Source organism: Vitis riparia, chromosome 19 (assembly GCF_004353265.1).
Source record: "Vitis riparia cultivar Riparia Gloire de Montpellier isolate 1030 chromosome 19, EGFV_Vit.rip_1.0, whole genome shotgun sequence".
Classification (NCBI taxonomy): domain Eukaryota; kingdom Viridiplantae; phylum Streptophyta; class Magnoliopsida; order Vitales; family Vitaceae; genus Vitis; species Vitis riparia.
In genome coordinates this window covers 10,942,049-10,956,336 of record NC_048449.1, presented here as the reverse complement: position 1 = coordinate 10,956,336, position 14,288 = coordinate 10,942,049, and the positions used below count along the sequence as shown (strand labels likewise).

Below are 14,288 nucleotides of genomic sequence, written 5' to 3'. Positions count from 1 at the left end.
ATATCATATCATATCATTACTAATGAATTTTATACACATGGGTATAGCTTAATTAATTTTTATTTTTTTTTATTTTTTTATTTAAAGGATTTTGCATGACACCCATCCCATAAAGCAAAAAGAAAAATGAAAAGGCGAAAAGGCCACCATCCAATTTGATTCAATTGAGTAATGATTTACAAACCCTTAACCTTGTATTCACAATCAGCCTTTACTTCTCATGGGCATGGGCATGGGCACGGGTCAAAGGTGCATTTAAGGGAGCGTGATTTCTTAAATCATCCAGATTCGGTAACAATCTTACTACCAAAATCTCATCAAATCTAAATTATCAAAATTTTAAATTTCAAATTTTCAAATTTTTGGGTCATCTATACGACCCAAATAACCAACCTTTTCTTCCTTTTGAATCTCTCTTTGAGATTTTATCAGATTATCTTTGGGGTGAAAAGGTCTTTCAAATTCACTCAATTCACAAAAAGAAGGTACTTATCACTTTATTTATTTATTTATTTTTTTTATCATATCTTTTATTTTGATATTGTAAAATAGGAAGAAGAAAAGGGGTTTTAGCATTTAAAGATATTACATCACTAATAGCATTAAATAATAATTTGATAATTATAATTAAAAATAGTAGAGTGTATTAGAAATTAAATTGGTTACTCTGATGAAAGATTTTCCTATTTCATTTTTCTAAAAAAAAATGTTAATTTTATTACCATTTTATTTATTATTTTTATTGTCTTATTGGATGAAAGATGATAATTAGAAAAAATATATATATTTAATAAATAAAAATTATTATTTTTAAATAAATTTTATTTATTCTATTATTATCATTTAAACAAATGACAAAAATATTGATAAGATTGGTAGTATCATCTTTTATTTTTATTTTTTTGATTAAATATTTTCAATAATTAACTAAATTACTTCTTACCCAACATAATATTTTACAAGCAACATTTGACAAGAATTTTAACTCTTGCTTTTAACACCAAAGGGAGAAAAGCCAAATTGGCACTAATAAATATTTTATCCCATTGTAAAATAAAATTTATTTTATTTTATTTTTTAAAAAAAGGTGGGTAACCCTATGACTAAAAGAAAAAACCTAATACAAAATCAAGCAAAAACCCACCTCTTAGATGAGGAAAAATGCTCATTTCTATAGTGGACTATGATTTATAGTAGTAATTCTCTCAATAAAAATAACAAATAAGATGAATTGTGATAAATATTTTTTTAAAAAAATCAAACCTCAAAGAATCTCACCTTATTTATGGACATTTTCTTCCCTTCTTATCAAATGACTCTTTCTTCCTTTCATTTCCATTGATAGTTCATAAAATTTAATTACAACCCACCATTTTTTTCATGTAAACAAAAAAGGAGAAAAAAAAACCCAATTTGAAATAAAACAAATGCATCTTTATTTCATTATTATTATTATTATTTATTAATAACTAGAATGAATTTAATAAATAAATAAATAAATAAATGAAAAAAGAACCTTTTTAAAAGCTAATGGTTGCATACACATTTAAAAGGTATAGTTTTGTAACATTCCTCTGTTTATGGAATTTAATAACAAGCCACTCACATATATGGTATACTATGCATCATCTGTCCTTACACCTTGCCTAATATCTTCAATCAAAAATCTCTATTCAATATTTCATTAACATATAAGCATATAGGGTTCTAAAAAGTCCTTACACATTGCCTAATATCTTCAATAAAATATCAGCATTCAATATTTCATTGACTTATAGTATAAGCATATAGGGTACCAAAAAGGAAAATTTGGGTCTTCTTCCATAAATCTTTTCCACAGGACTTTTCCTCTTTGAAGTCTCTAAATCACACCATTGTTTCATGGGTAGGGGGAAGCTGTTCTCATCTTCATTTGGGGCCAGTTGATTCTGAAAGTTACTTGGACTAGCCCCATTGATTATTTCATTTCATACTCAAAGTGAACACAAGTCTGCTTACCCAAAAATCAACTCAAGCTTGAACCTTGGGTTTAAAACACCATCTTTATCAGACTGGGAAGTTCCTTCACAATATCATCCAAAGACCAGGTACCCACTTTAATGTTTCATAGACTGATGATACTGTTGTAGAGGTCACCCAAAAGGCCAAAAGGAAAAATGTTCACATAGATGAATTTGATTCAGCTGATGCAGGAAGGTATTGGGTCTTATTTGGTAGGACAGACAACAAAACAAAGTCAGGGTGACCTAACATGTGATGGCACCATCACAAATTTTCTCCTTTTTCTCTTCCTCTCCTGTCAACCCTTTGACCTGACTTTTGATGTACTGAATCTTAGTTAATGGCTACGTCAATAGTTATCTACCATATATTAAATAGAAACTTACATATGCCCAGGAAATGGACTTCTTCAAAGTTGTAGGAAAAGATTTTGAGACCAATTTTTTGTTAGCTTGAAAATTTTCAGCATGTAGGATAGAATATGAATGGCTGCAATAGCTTTGTTAATTATTGTGATGTGATAATTTTGTTATCTGATTCAGTTGACTAGTTGAATTCCTTCCCTGGCTCTGTTAGTTGTTTCAGGCCCCTTCACCTGCCCAGAGCGCGTATTTAAAAATTGATCATCAGCATGACGATTTCACGACAATTGCATATCTTGCAACTGCATGCAGAAGAAGCATTAAAAGAGGATATGGTGGATGGAAAACAGAGGAAGTTAGAAGTGGAGGATGAGTAGTCCTATGCTTTTCATGTAAAGAAAGTTTCTAATGGCTGCTATGTAATCCAATGGAGTAAGCATCCATGCGATATCCCGAGAAAAAGTTCCAAAAGCTACTATGGACACCGCTTAAATTTGTATGTGTTTTAAAACCATATGAATCTCTTGGATTCAAAGCAAACAATATCTACACAGTTGAAAGGGATTGTGAAAGGAAGATGCATATGGATGGATTTCAAGGATGCAAATAAGCTTGAAACCTAGCTTCTTGTAAGTTAAAACTAGGACTCCATGGATGAAAAGCTCATTAATATTGATGGGGTAGGTGGAGCTACAATTTTACCAGTCCGGTGGCAACCCATGTGGCCCCCCAAGAGTATGACCAGTCCAAAAGTCTTGTAGCAGATTTTACATTTGTGTGTACTTGCAGCCTCTGGGCCACCTTGTCAAACTCTGTTGAATTTAGAGCCTCAGTTGAATTCATTCTTCTCAAACCCCAACCAAAGGCATGGTAAGAAGGGGCAGATTTATGACGAGCGATGCACTGGTATTTACCAGAAGTTGGCAAATTGTGGTGATGAGTGTTGTTGCTCGTTGCTACGAGATGCCTCCTGTTTCTTCTGTTTCTTGTGTTGTGTGGATGCATTTATAATCACCACTCGGGTAATCCATGTCTTCCACTGTTGTTGCCGGATCTATACAGTTAGTAGAGGCCCCACTTCCCTCAATTCCTCACTTGTTTGCTGCAACTGACATCTTAGCTCGCCTCTTGGCTGGTGGGGCCTGGATGGGAGCCCAGGCTCCAATACTAGTGTCTCATCATGTCTTCCAGACAGCAGCATCCTATATCGTAGTTGACCAAGAATTGTTCTCAGGCAGTGGGGGTTGAAACTTGAGTCTCCTTCACCATCCAGGGGCTTTGGTGATTAGTATTTCTTACCACAAATTGAAAACTATTAGCTATGGGATTGGCCGACATCCTTTTGTTCAAAGCCCTGCCTCCTGATTTCTCCCATATTAAACTCCCTTCTGGACAAAACCTGTCCCACCATCATGCTTCTTCACTTGAACCTCCTGGTAATTCATGAACCCATCTCCAATACTAGGACAACTCTGAAAGACTGCTCCTCTGCCTCCAATATGAATAAAACCCTTCTTGGGAAAAATCAAAGAAGGATGGCCAGAGACCACTTTTAGGAGGGAAAATCTGAAATACTGATTCAGTCATAGAATAGTAGCACCTTTCCATATCGAGATGAGACAAGCTCACATACAACAGTTCAATCCTTGAATTCCTCTGTGCTTTAACAGTGTACCAAATCAAGTTATGCAGCTTTTAAGCATTTTCAATAGTACCCACATAAAGACAAATGAAAGAGGGCGATGCTGAAAGAGTAGCCTCGTTTCCAACGTAATTTACTCCCTATTTGACCCCATATCAGGAACCACTCTAATACTGTGTTGTGGAACCAACAAGAAGGTTCTGCACCAAATCCCAGCAATGGCCAAGGATGCCCAACGTGACAACATCCAGGAATTCGGATGGAAGGGGGTCAGAGCTCACTTAGAATACGATTAACCCGTGCATCCATCATCACAAACAATTCAGACATTTTGTTTCTAAATATTGGACGACAAAAAACAAGTTGCATTTTTGGCCAACAGAGGTTGATAATTAGGACAAAAAAAAACGACAACAAAGGGAACCAGATCGACTTCTCTGATTCTAGCAGTGTATATAAGCTGAGCTAATTTTCCACTGATCCAGATTGAATCTAAAATTCCCTAGACCATTTACAGATTCCAAGACCAATAGTTTTGGCATAGGAATCATGTTATCGGGTAATCTTTGTAAAGAACATAATGGAGACAACACAACAGTAGCAGCAACAACAACAACAAAATGGAGAGAGATGAGGTCCTGAATGGGTAACCCCACAAGATGGAGACTATTGAGGTTTTGAATCATATGCGGATCTGTACTCCAACATTTCAGTCTTGTATCTCTCCTTGTCTATCATGCCTTTTTCTTGATAGACCTGCAGTGCAGCAATGAAATGTAAAAAATTTGTCATAAAGACTGTTGACAGAAATCAAGATCCTCAAACTATCAATCTCATGAAGATGCTCCATTTTATTCTTTAACAAACAATTTTATCTAAAGTTCCACTACAAAATAATTTTGACCATTTTCAAATGCAAGCTTCTTGTTATAAGGGCAGAAAACAGAATATAATAATAATTTGAAATTGTTAATAATAATACAATCTTATCAAATTTCACAAAATATTCTTATATCATCCTTTATTTATTTAAAGTGTGTTTGGCATCATTTCTACTCGAAGCGTTTTTAGTGGAAGTATTTTCTTTTTAAGTGTTTTTTAGGAGAATCACTCATAAGTATTTCTCTGAAAAACACTACAAGTAATTTTTCAACACTACAAATGATTTTTCATATTTTTAAAAGTGTTTCCTAAATTTTGCCAAACACCTATTTTTTTTTTTTCAATAACACTTTTTAGGATAAAAGTGCTTCTTAGAATCGCTGCCAAACGGACTCTTATTCTGTACATTATCAAATCTTTCCTTCCTATTTTCTGCAGGATGAGAGTTTATCACACTGGATCCTCTTGATATAATGTGGTACTTCGAGGCCCCCATATCAACACAGCAGCGATATGCTTTTTGCTATGTGCAAATAAAACACTTGCAGAAGGATATGCACCACCATTTTTTATCAATTTGGCCAAAAAACAACAAAAAAGCGTGTGAATCCAGAATATAGGGAAAAAAAGGTACACAGATATAGCTTTGGAAATTGAGAATTTAAATTCGGGTTAAAACGAATCAGCCTGGTAATGCACAAGTTGAAAACTATTATTTGACCTGTCAGCTATCCCCTCGTTAGCATTTGACTCACTAGTCATTGGTTCCAAGAAACTCTCTCCAGGTAAAGTTTGATTATTTATGATTAATATATAAATATGGAAGAAGACATAATCATTATCATTGTAGCCACACACAATATAAGAATAGTAAATAGCACAATTAACGAAAATGCAAGAACATGAAACTAAAAGCAAACATAACATAGCATGAAGCAATGAACACAATCTCTATATAAATGAAGAATCATGATCCAGACAATCAAGGTTTGTAAGGCAGTATCACCTGACAATGAAATAATGTGGTGCAGTACTATATTACCTAAGTATTAAAAGATTTCAAATCATATGATGAGTACATTACCAAGAATACAATTTAGTTAAGATTTCAAAGGGCAGGAATTTTCTATCATGAAAATTTCATATATGCTTTTAATTTTTGAGATGGACTACATGATGGTTGGATATTAATTTGCTCATGTTACCAACATTAACAAAATATCAACTTACTTAAAGATTAATATAGCATGGACTTTGAGAATAATTTGGAAAGAAGCTATGGCAAACAACAAACTCATAACAATGCCAAGGGCAAAGATAAGTTGTAAATAAGTAAAAAATCAAACTTTATTGCCAGGCCCACTCCAAAGCATGTAAACCCAAAGGTATCCAACAAAGGAAGAATACAAATCGAACATTTCAATGCTCAGCCATGACTATCAGCCGAGGGGCCAAAGAATGCAGGTCTTGAGTCTAAAATTTTAAAATTGTGAAAGCATAAATACCATATATCAGCCTAGGCACCTGATATAATCAGGTGTTTGTGCTTGACAAAAGGATGAAGTCAGTCAAAAGTTTTATAATTGGAAAAGGACTTCTTGAGTTATGTTGTCTTCACAATGATCACATGATTATATTCTATCAGTCTAGGGACCAGATAACATAGCTCAATGTTCTTGCCTATGCATCTAGCTGTACCCCTAACTAGTAGAAGACATCAACTTCTTCAGGACATACAGAATGATCTTTGGTCAGGCCCACAAATGATCACCTTGTTTGAATCACAAGTCATAAACAACATTCTTAAAGTGGGAATGATCTGTAAATTTCATAACATCATGAAATATATTTTCACTTTGAGACATATTAAGGCCCTATTTGGATTGGATTCTTGGAAACCAAAAGTTCTTTTTTAAGGTCACTAGGAGCTTCTAGATGTGTCTGGCTAATTTCAATAAAAGAGCTTTTGGCTTAAAAAAGAGCTTAATAGAGAAGTAAGGACAATTTCGCTTTTCATGGAAGCCCTTTGTTTGGCTTATGCAGAAAGGTGTTATACATTTAATGGAAGTTTTATAATACCATAATCACCCCCTTCAAAATTCATGACTTCAGTTTCGGTTTCAACTTTAACAAAAGCCAAAAGGAAGCAGTTATCACAAACAAGGCTTAAGTTTAGGACTTTCAGTAAGTCAGATGAGTATAGAAAATTCTAATCAGAAAACCATGGGAGAAAAATGAAGAGGATAAAAAACGCTCCATAATACCTGTTTTTCAGCATCTGTGAGTTTGTTCCATAGGAAACCAATCTTCTTACTGATGGCCCTCTCTTGACCAGAGTACAAAGGCTTCAACCTGGCATAGTTCTCTGCAAAGAAGAAGTTGTAACCACTCTGGCTTCGCTTGGGCCGAGAGGGATCCCGTAGTGCCAGCTGGGATCTCTTCCAGTTACGGGGAGGAGGTACAGCTGAAGCGTTAGAACTCCGAGACATGTGTGACTCATTATTAGGAATATGATACAGGACACCTTTCAGCACATCAGAACCCAAATTCACAGAAACTAGATATCCGTTATCAAATTTTCCATCTATAGTTCCAGTCACCAAACAGCCAGGCTGCAATCTAGGGCTCACTGCATGCAACATAGACAACAAAATCCTTATCGCAGCTGAAACGCTAAAGCATATTCAATAAGACAAAAAGAGACACTAAATGCACAAATGAGAAAACAGGAACAAGTGATAAGTATTAAATAATATACAAAGGCAAATTTTCTAAAGCAAGCAGATCAATATCATAAACAATCAGCCCTATAGTTCTAATGTTGTTCTTTCTTTCCCAAATTGTAGTTTAAGGATATTCATCCAAAAGAGAGAAGGGCATTGCATGAGCTTGGTCACTAAAGTACTTCCAAATTTCATGTAATTCTACGAGTGGCATACAAAAGGAAGTTTAGTAAAGTCAAGGTCCTGTGCCTGAACTTGCATAAAAATTTTAAATGAGCAATAAGAAATTGGGAGTGACTTGCACTAAATGAAGTACACGATAATGTAAGTTGCACTTGGGATTGTTGAGGCCAAGCTTCAACAAAATTAACTGATTGACCATTTAATTTGTGATTTCCTCTGGTCAGAAAAAATTCTCCACCATCTAAAATAATATACTGAATAAAATGATCATCTAATCACTGTAAAAAATCAACATAAAGATATTGTAGCTACAGCTCATTTTATGTAAGGTTCTGATCTTTTATTTGCAAATAAGGTGCCAAAATGATGGAGTGCCCATAGAGGTCTGAATGCTCAGATAGAAGATGCTCTCTAAAAATGAGGGATTGAAGAGCTCCTTTCAAGAATACTCAAGTGCAGCTATCCTTCACAATACTGAAAAACTATAGATAAAAGCACCAAAATAATAATACTCATAATAATGAAGGCAGATGCAGGAGTATAGTATATATAAATGAGGCCTTAGTTTATAGAACCATTATATCAAAATGATAGCAACACCTAGCCTGACCTGGCAAATCATTCGTAGTGGCACTGTCCTGAAAAACAGGTGTAGTAGCTGACCCATTGATGGGGCTGCTGTTTAGAGGATCTGTAGAACAAAATGAAAAATCATGTATATTTTAACCAACAGAAAATTCTAAACAATATAACAAAACCAAGGATCATACTTACCAGCCATTGAGATTGGAAAGGATTGCTTGCGGAAGTAATAAACTTGCTCATAGTGATGAAGTAATGATAAATAGTACTTCCGTAAAACAAATGATGCACTGGTGATTGTTGTTGGGAATTTGAAAACTGTAGTCACTTCCTTCCATTTGCGATCTCGAATAACCTGCCACCAGTTCAAGAGATTACCTTGTAGAAATGCGTTGTGCACCTGTATATATTAATAAATAATACACACAGCACAAACTGATAAATACACACCAAAAGGGAAAAGGAAGCTTGACCAAGTTTATTGGTTCAGAAGCTTTCAGATAAAGCTCCCTAAGTTGCTTCCAGTCATCAATTTCTAGCAAAAAAAAATGAGGATACAAAATGCTTTGTGCACCTGTTTACATTAATAAATAATATACACAGGCGCACAATGATAAATGCACATCTAAAGGGAAAAGGAAGCTTGACTGAGTCTATTGATTCAGATGCTTTCAGATAAAGTTCATGCCCTAAAGTTGCTTAGTCATCAATCTCTCGCAATAAAATGAGGATAAAATCTGTATTTTATACAGAAAGCACATTTAGAATATCCAGTGCATTTAAGAGCTCAATATTTGAAGCTGACCAAAATGGGTTGGTTGTGTTTTGGGAACATACTGCAGACTAGAACCTTACTACTTTGGTTTCCTTTTTGAGATACAATGGACCAAGAAATTTGTCACACTGCTGAGAGCAGCAGGAAACGTGATTTGAAAGAGTTATCAAGTTGGTTTAGAGGAATCCCTGTGCAAAATGTTTTCAATTGTTTTCCTGAATATACCCGTCAAAGATAAAAAAGAGAGAGAAAGTTATCCTGAATACAACATATCAATTCTTTCAAAAATTTGCAGACTAATTTGGAACCTAATCAAGACAACTTATGGCCCCTGAGAACTTTAGGATAGCAGGGTTTGAATTATCCTCATATTACGATGACCTGTGAACTAATTCCCCTTCATCACCATTAGATTTAAATTAGTCACGTCACCAGCCAATAAAGGATTAGCAGGGAATTGATTTGTAACATTTTTATAGTTTTGGTTTTCAGAGCCTCATCATATCATGCAAGGTGTCCTAAATATGCCAGAAAAAAACATAATAACTCATACCTTTTCTAGGCCACCACGAGATGTAACCTCCACAAAAAGGCGGTGTAGATCTAGAGCCTTTCCTCCTGTAGTGGGAACCCTATAAACCCAAAGCATAAAGAATATTAACAAAATCCTTATTAATTTTTCTTCTTTGTGCTTGACAAATATTTTCTCCATACATTGTTGAAGAGTTTGCCGATAAAAGGTGGTCAGTCAAATATAGGATCAAATCTTGGCAACAAGAACATAATGAAACTAGTAAGTAGATTCATTACTATGTTCACCAGTAGACCACCACTCTCTTGAGGCAGCAAGTTTTTATAGGATGACAAACCCAACAACTTTCTTCTATTGTCACTAGAGGAATTTAATTTCAACTTTGAGCAGGGATCATTAGAAAAGAAATAGAGAGATATAACTGATTTCAGTTTACAAGTTGAATCAAACAGTAATGCCGAAACATACAAGGAAAACACCTGTTCCCCAAGCATCATCCTGGTCCCCTTCCCCACAACCACCTGGCAACACCCACAATCAACTCCAACTCCCCAATACCTCCCAAGAACCCACACACTTCCTGAAAGCACAGATAAAGAAAAAGAGGATAGAAAACTCATAACTGGACCTGATTCACTCAATTTTACAAGCTGAAGTAAATCATACATACATAACACAAACTGAATCCCCACCCAAATCCCACGCAGACAGAGGAAGGAGAATAGGAAAAGAAAATGCCCCAATGAGCATTTACCATGAGTCTGACATTGGACACTTATGGAACCAAACCAGAAAAAGGGAATAGAAAACTCGTAACTCAATCTGATTCACTTAATTTTACAAGCTGAAGCAAATTATACATAAGTAAGACAAACTGAACCCCCTTCCAAATCCCACACATACACAGAGGAAGGAGAAAAGGAAAAGAAAATGCCCCTATGAGCATTTACCATGAATCTGACATTGGACACATATGGAACCAAACCAGATTAAAAAATCAATCGCTTAACAATGACAGAGTATAGAAATAGGATAGATCAAGTTACATGATAACTAATTACTGCCATCTATTTTAGGCAAATAAATGAGGTAAACTTTACTTAAGAGTTCCAATTTAAGATAATTGAAAAAACAGCTACTGGAGGAGTTACTTTTATAGCGGATTTACAATGAATGAAGAATTCAAATTAAATTGAGCAATAGCTAGCAAGAAGTACAACCTCCAACCCCGGTTTTCTCCCCTTCCTAGTGCAATTCAGTTCGTACATGTTTCAAAAATTAACAGAGCATCAAACTACAGGTCATATCAATTAGGGATCTTAAGACAAATGAATCTGAAATTATTTTGAAAAATCAAATCTTTCCATGTGGAAGCAGCAGAGGGAAACAAAAGATAATGATGTCTTGAGTGAAAACAACATTCTTCTTAAAAGGAATCAAATGCTGTTAATGATGAAAAAGATTGAATTTTAGCAAAGAGGCAACTTTTCTTAGTGATTCTTTGAGATGTTCGTTCCTCATAGGAGAACAATACAGCATAATAAAATGAGAGACACACAAAGTCACAAACTTGGAAGGTATTCATAAATCAACCGTCATTCCAATCATAGCAATAATGCTACAACGAAACCCAGAAACTTAAGATAATGAAAATAGTGGGGATATCATGCTGGCCTCAAGACTTCTTTGGAAATCTCCGTTTCCACCTATAAAAGTTGCCTCTTTTTCAGATGAAATTTTTAAACACTGACACAGCTATTAAACTCCAGAAACTGGTGGAAACCCTTACCAAGTGCATCCTTTGCAAAAGGCATCTTAAAACGAACCCTGGGTTCTGCTCATAAGATTTCACAGAACTTTATCCATTTATTTGATGTGGAAGCCAACCCACTGTACTTCCCATCGTCCATGAGCAAAAGAAGAAAAACAAAAAAACAACGATTTCACAGAATAAGAGAGACCAAGCAGTGAAAGAAATAACCAGCTAGTGGGTCTGCTATCTGGGTATTCCATTATCCACATGGAAACCAGCCCTCTTGGGTGCTATGACAATGGGTCGTGCGTTTATGGTTCTTTTGAGCAAATACCATCGAAAAATACACCAAGAATTACAAAACAAGCAAGGAAAGAAACATGGGTATATTAGAAGAGGAAGAAGAGAGAGACACATACATGAACTTGGTACCAAAAGATCTGTGAAAATCCTTGAGGGTCTGCCAGAAAAGATCAGCACTCTGAACAACATCCTGGTACTGGGCAGTAGCCTCAGGATAGGGCCTGTGGGCGGAGACATGTGTGGGCGTGGCGGCCTCACTCTGAGGCTGTTGTTGCGCTGAATATACTGTGGGAGTTGTTGGGTCCTCCTCACTCAGATGATGATGAGTCGACATTGTTTTTGTAGTCAAGAGGGTAAAACAACGAGGAGAATGTTATTAGACCTTGTAGATGAGATTCAGATACAACAAAAAAAACAAAAAAAAAGGGCAAATACTGTTTTTTTGGTGTCTAAACAATTTGGAATATGAGTACAAAAAGATCTGAATTTGACAGAGATGAAAAATCAAAAATTTTGATGTTGTGCCTTGTGTGGGATGGTATGAAAAAAATAAAGGAAGATGAAAGAGGGAGATTTTGGATTAGATTTTAGGTTAAGGCTGAGGGTAAAGTACTACTCCCCCTTCTCCTCTTTATTACCATCTGCAGTTGCCCGAAAGAAACACTCCCCCACCTCAAAAATTGAATTTAGGGCTTCATTTAGGTCGGTGGGTCAAAGGGTAAAAAGCTTAAACTTTATCTTAAAGCCCAAATTCGTTCCTTTTGGGTCCAAAAATTAAATTAAATGTGTGACAAAGATGGATGAAGGTTGGGTTTGAATTTTTTTTTTTTTTTTGTTTTTTTAAATGTGAAGGAATGAAATTAAATTTCTTCAGATTTAAAGATTAGTTGGAAGGGCATACTTTTTTAACCGTTGAATCCAATAGAAATCAGTTATATAACCCACTAATTTGGTTTTTTTTAAATAAAAAATAAAAATAAAATAAAATGTATTCGAAAACCGTTGGCAATTAGATTTGGAAGCTGTCAAGAAACTCCCATTGGTAGCATGTTAAAAATCCCTTCTTCCCTGCTTGCATGGGGTTCAATGTAAACAATACGGGCCCAATGGATGCAAGAGCTTTTGGGAAAAGGGGATTCCATTTTAAAAATATTATTTTTAAACAAATTATTAAGAAAACAATAATTTGAAAATTAAATATTAAAATATGATGCTTCATACTAAAGTTAGAATGTAGGTGGATTATATAAAATCGGGTTTAGAATTAACCTCTTCAATCTCATCCAAATTAAAAAACAATCAAGTCAAACTTAACTTCATTTAAACCTAAGGTATTTAACTCGAGGTATTCAACCCAAGTCTAACGGGTTTAGAATTAACCTCTTCAACCTCATCCAAATTAAAAAACAATCAAGTCAAACTTAACTCGACTCAAACCTGAGGTATTTAACTTGAGGTATTCAACCCAAGTCTAACCTAACTTTTTTTTTTTTCTAAATTTGGATTGAGTTTAAATTAATATAGTTAGATTCGATTAGTTAAATTAGACTTGAATTCCTCATGTTGTATAATTCAAATTCATCTACAATATTTTTAAAAACCCTTTTTTATATATATTTATATTATAATTTAAATAGTAAATAAAAGAAAACTTCAAGATAATAACAAAAAAGTAAAAATAAATTTATATCTTTCTAAAAAAATGAAAAATATACTATTTAATTATAACTTAATATATTCCTTTAAATTTAAAAAAAAAGATAAATATTATTATATAACATAATATACATTATAAAAATATTAAATTGGTTTGAATTAGTCTTAGGTTATATCCAACCTTAACCCAATTCAATTTATACATTAAAAAGAAATATTTGATTAAAAATGATGAAATAATCCTTAAATTGTAAATCTAATCATTTTCATATTTTTTTTTAAAGTAATTTATCTTTTACATAAATGTCCTTTGTCATTTCAATTATTTATATATATATATATATATATAAAATAACAAGGCATTTTTGTCAAAATAAGACCAAAAAAATGACAAAATGATAAATTTCAAAATTTAGGTTTTCACTAATCCCGTTAATCAAATAAACCTATTAAAAATTATTACTTAAACTTGCCCAAACATTGAACTATGTCATATTAACCCAACGAAATTTTTTGTTGTAACTACAATTTCAAACATGCGTCCCTGGAATACACACATATGAAAATCCATTCAATTTTTAATTACGTTTTTTTGGGTTCTTAATACGAATTGCTTAGCAACAAGGTCTCAATGTTTTAAATGATGAGACCTAAACATTATTACATGTCATGCCTGTTAATCAAACTGAATTGAGAATGACTTGTTTCTAAGTTTGTGAAACAACATAAGTGCACCTTAGTAATTGATGAATTTGTTGATGTATCCATAAACATTGTAAACAATACATTTCTTAAGGAGAATGGCTACTTATGTTTAGTGGTAGCTAACACATTTCAATTTCAATACAGAACACTATCCATAGACCATCACTATATTAGACAACCACGTGAATG

General features: G+C 34.0%; 1 protein-coding gene across 3 annotated transcripts; it reads right to left on the bottom strand.

Annotated features, from left to right (window-relative positions):
* Positions 1-3,016: 3,016 nt before the first annotated feature.
* On the bottom strand, positions 3,017-12,361 carry LOC117909259 (high mobility group B protein 10). Of its 3 annotated transcripts, XM_034823215.1 has the most exons (7): positions 11,855-11,925; positions 10,151-10,262; positions 9,704-9,782; positions 8,568-8,775; positions 8,404-8,484; positions 7,152-7,516; positions 3,017-4,761 (listed from the first exon to the last, which is right to left on the bottom strand). In XM_034823215.1, exons 2-7 carry the CDS (start codon positions 10,177-10,179, stop codon positions 4,672-4,674), a joined length of 852 nt encoding a protein of 283 aa, XP_034679106.1. In that variant the 5' UTR covers positions 10,180-10,262; positions 11,855-11,925; the 3' UTR covers positions 3,017-4,671. The 3 variants fall into 3 exon arrangements, with proteins under 3 accessions (XP_034679106.1, XP_034679104.1, XP_034679105.1); XM_034823213.1 differs by lacking the exon at positions 10,151-10,262 and having other exon boundaries at positions 11,855-12,361; XM_034823214.1 differs by lacking the exon at positions 10,151-10,262 and having other exon boundaries at positions 8,568-8,730; positions 11,855-12,356.
* Between the last annotated feature and the right edge of the window lie 1,927 nt (positions 12,362-14,288).

Excerpts from the sequence above, each read along its gene's own strand:
- LOC117909259 (XM_034823213.1), bottom strand. The coding sequence starts at position 12,072 with ATGTCGACTCATCATCATCTGAGTGAGGAGGACCCAACAACTCCCACA. Across the intron at positions 8,485-8,567 it reads CTTTCCAATCTCAATGGCTG|ATCCTCTAAACAGCAGCCCC; the intron begins GTAAGTATGATC and ends TTTGTTCTACAG. Across the intron at positions 4,762-7,151 it reads TCACAGATGCTGAAAAACAG|GTCTATCAAGAAAAAGGCAT; the intron begins GTATTATGGAGC and ends GCTGCACTGCAG.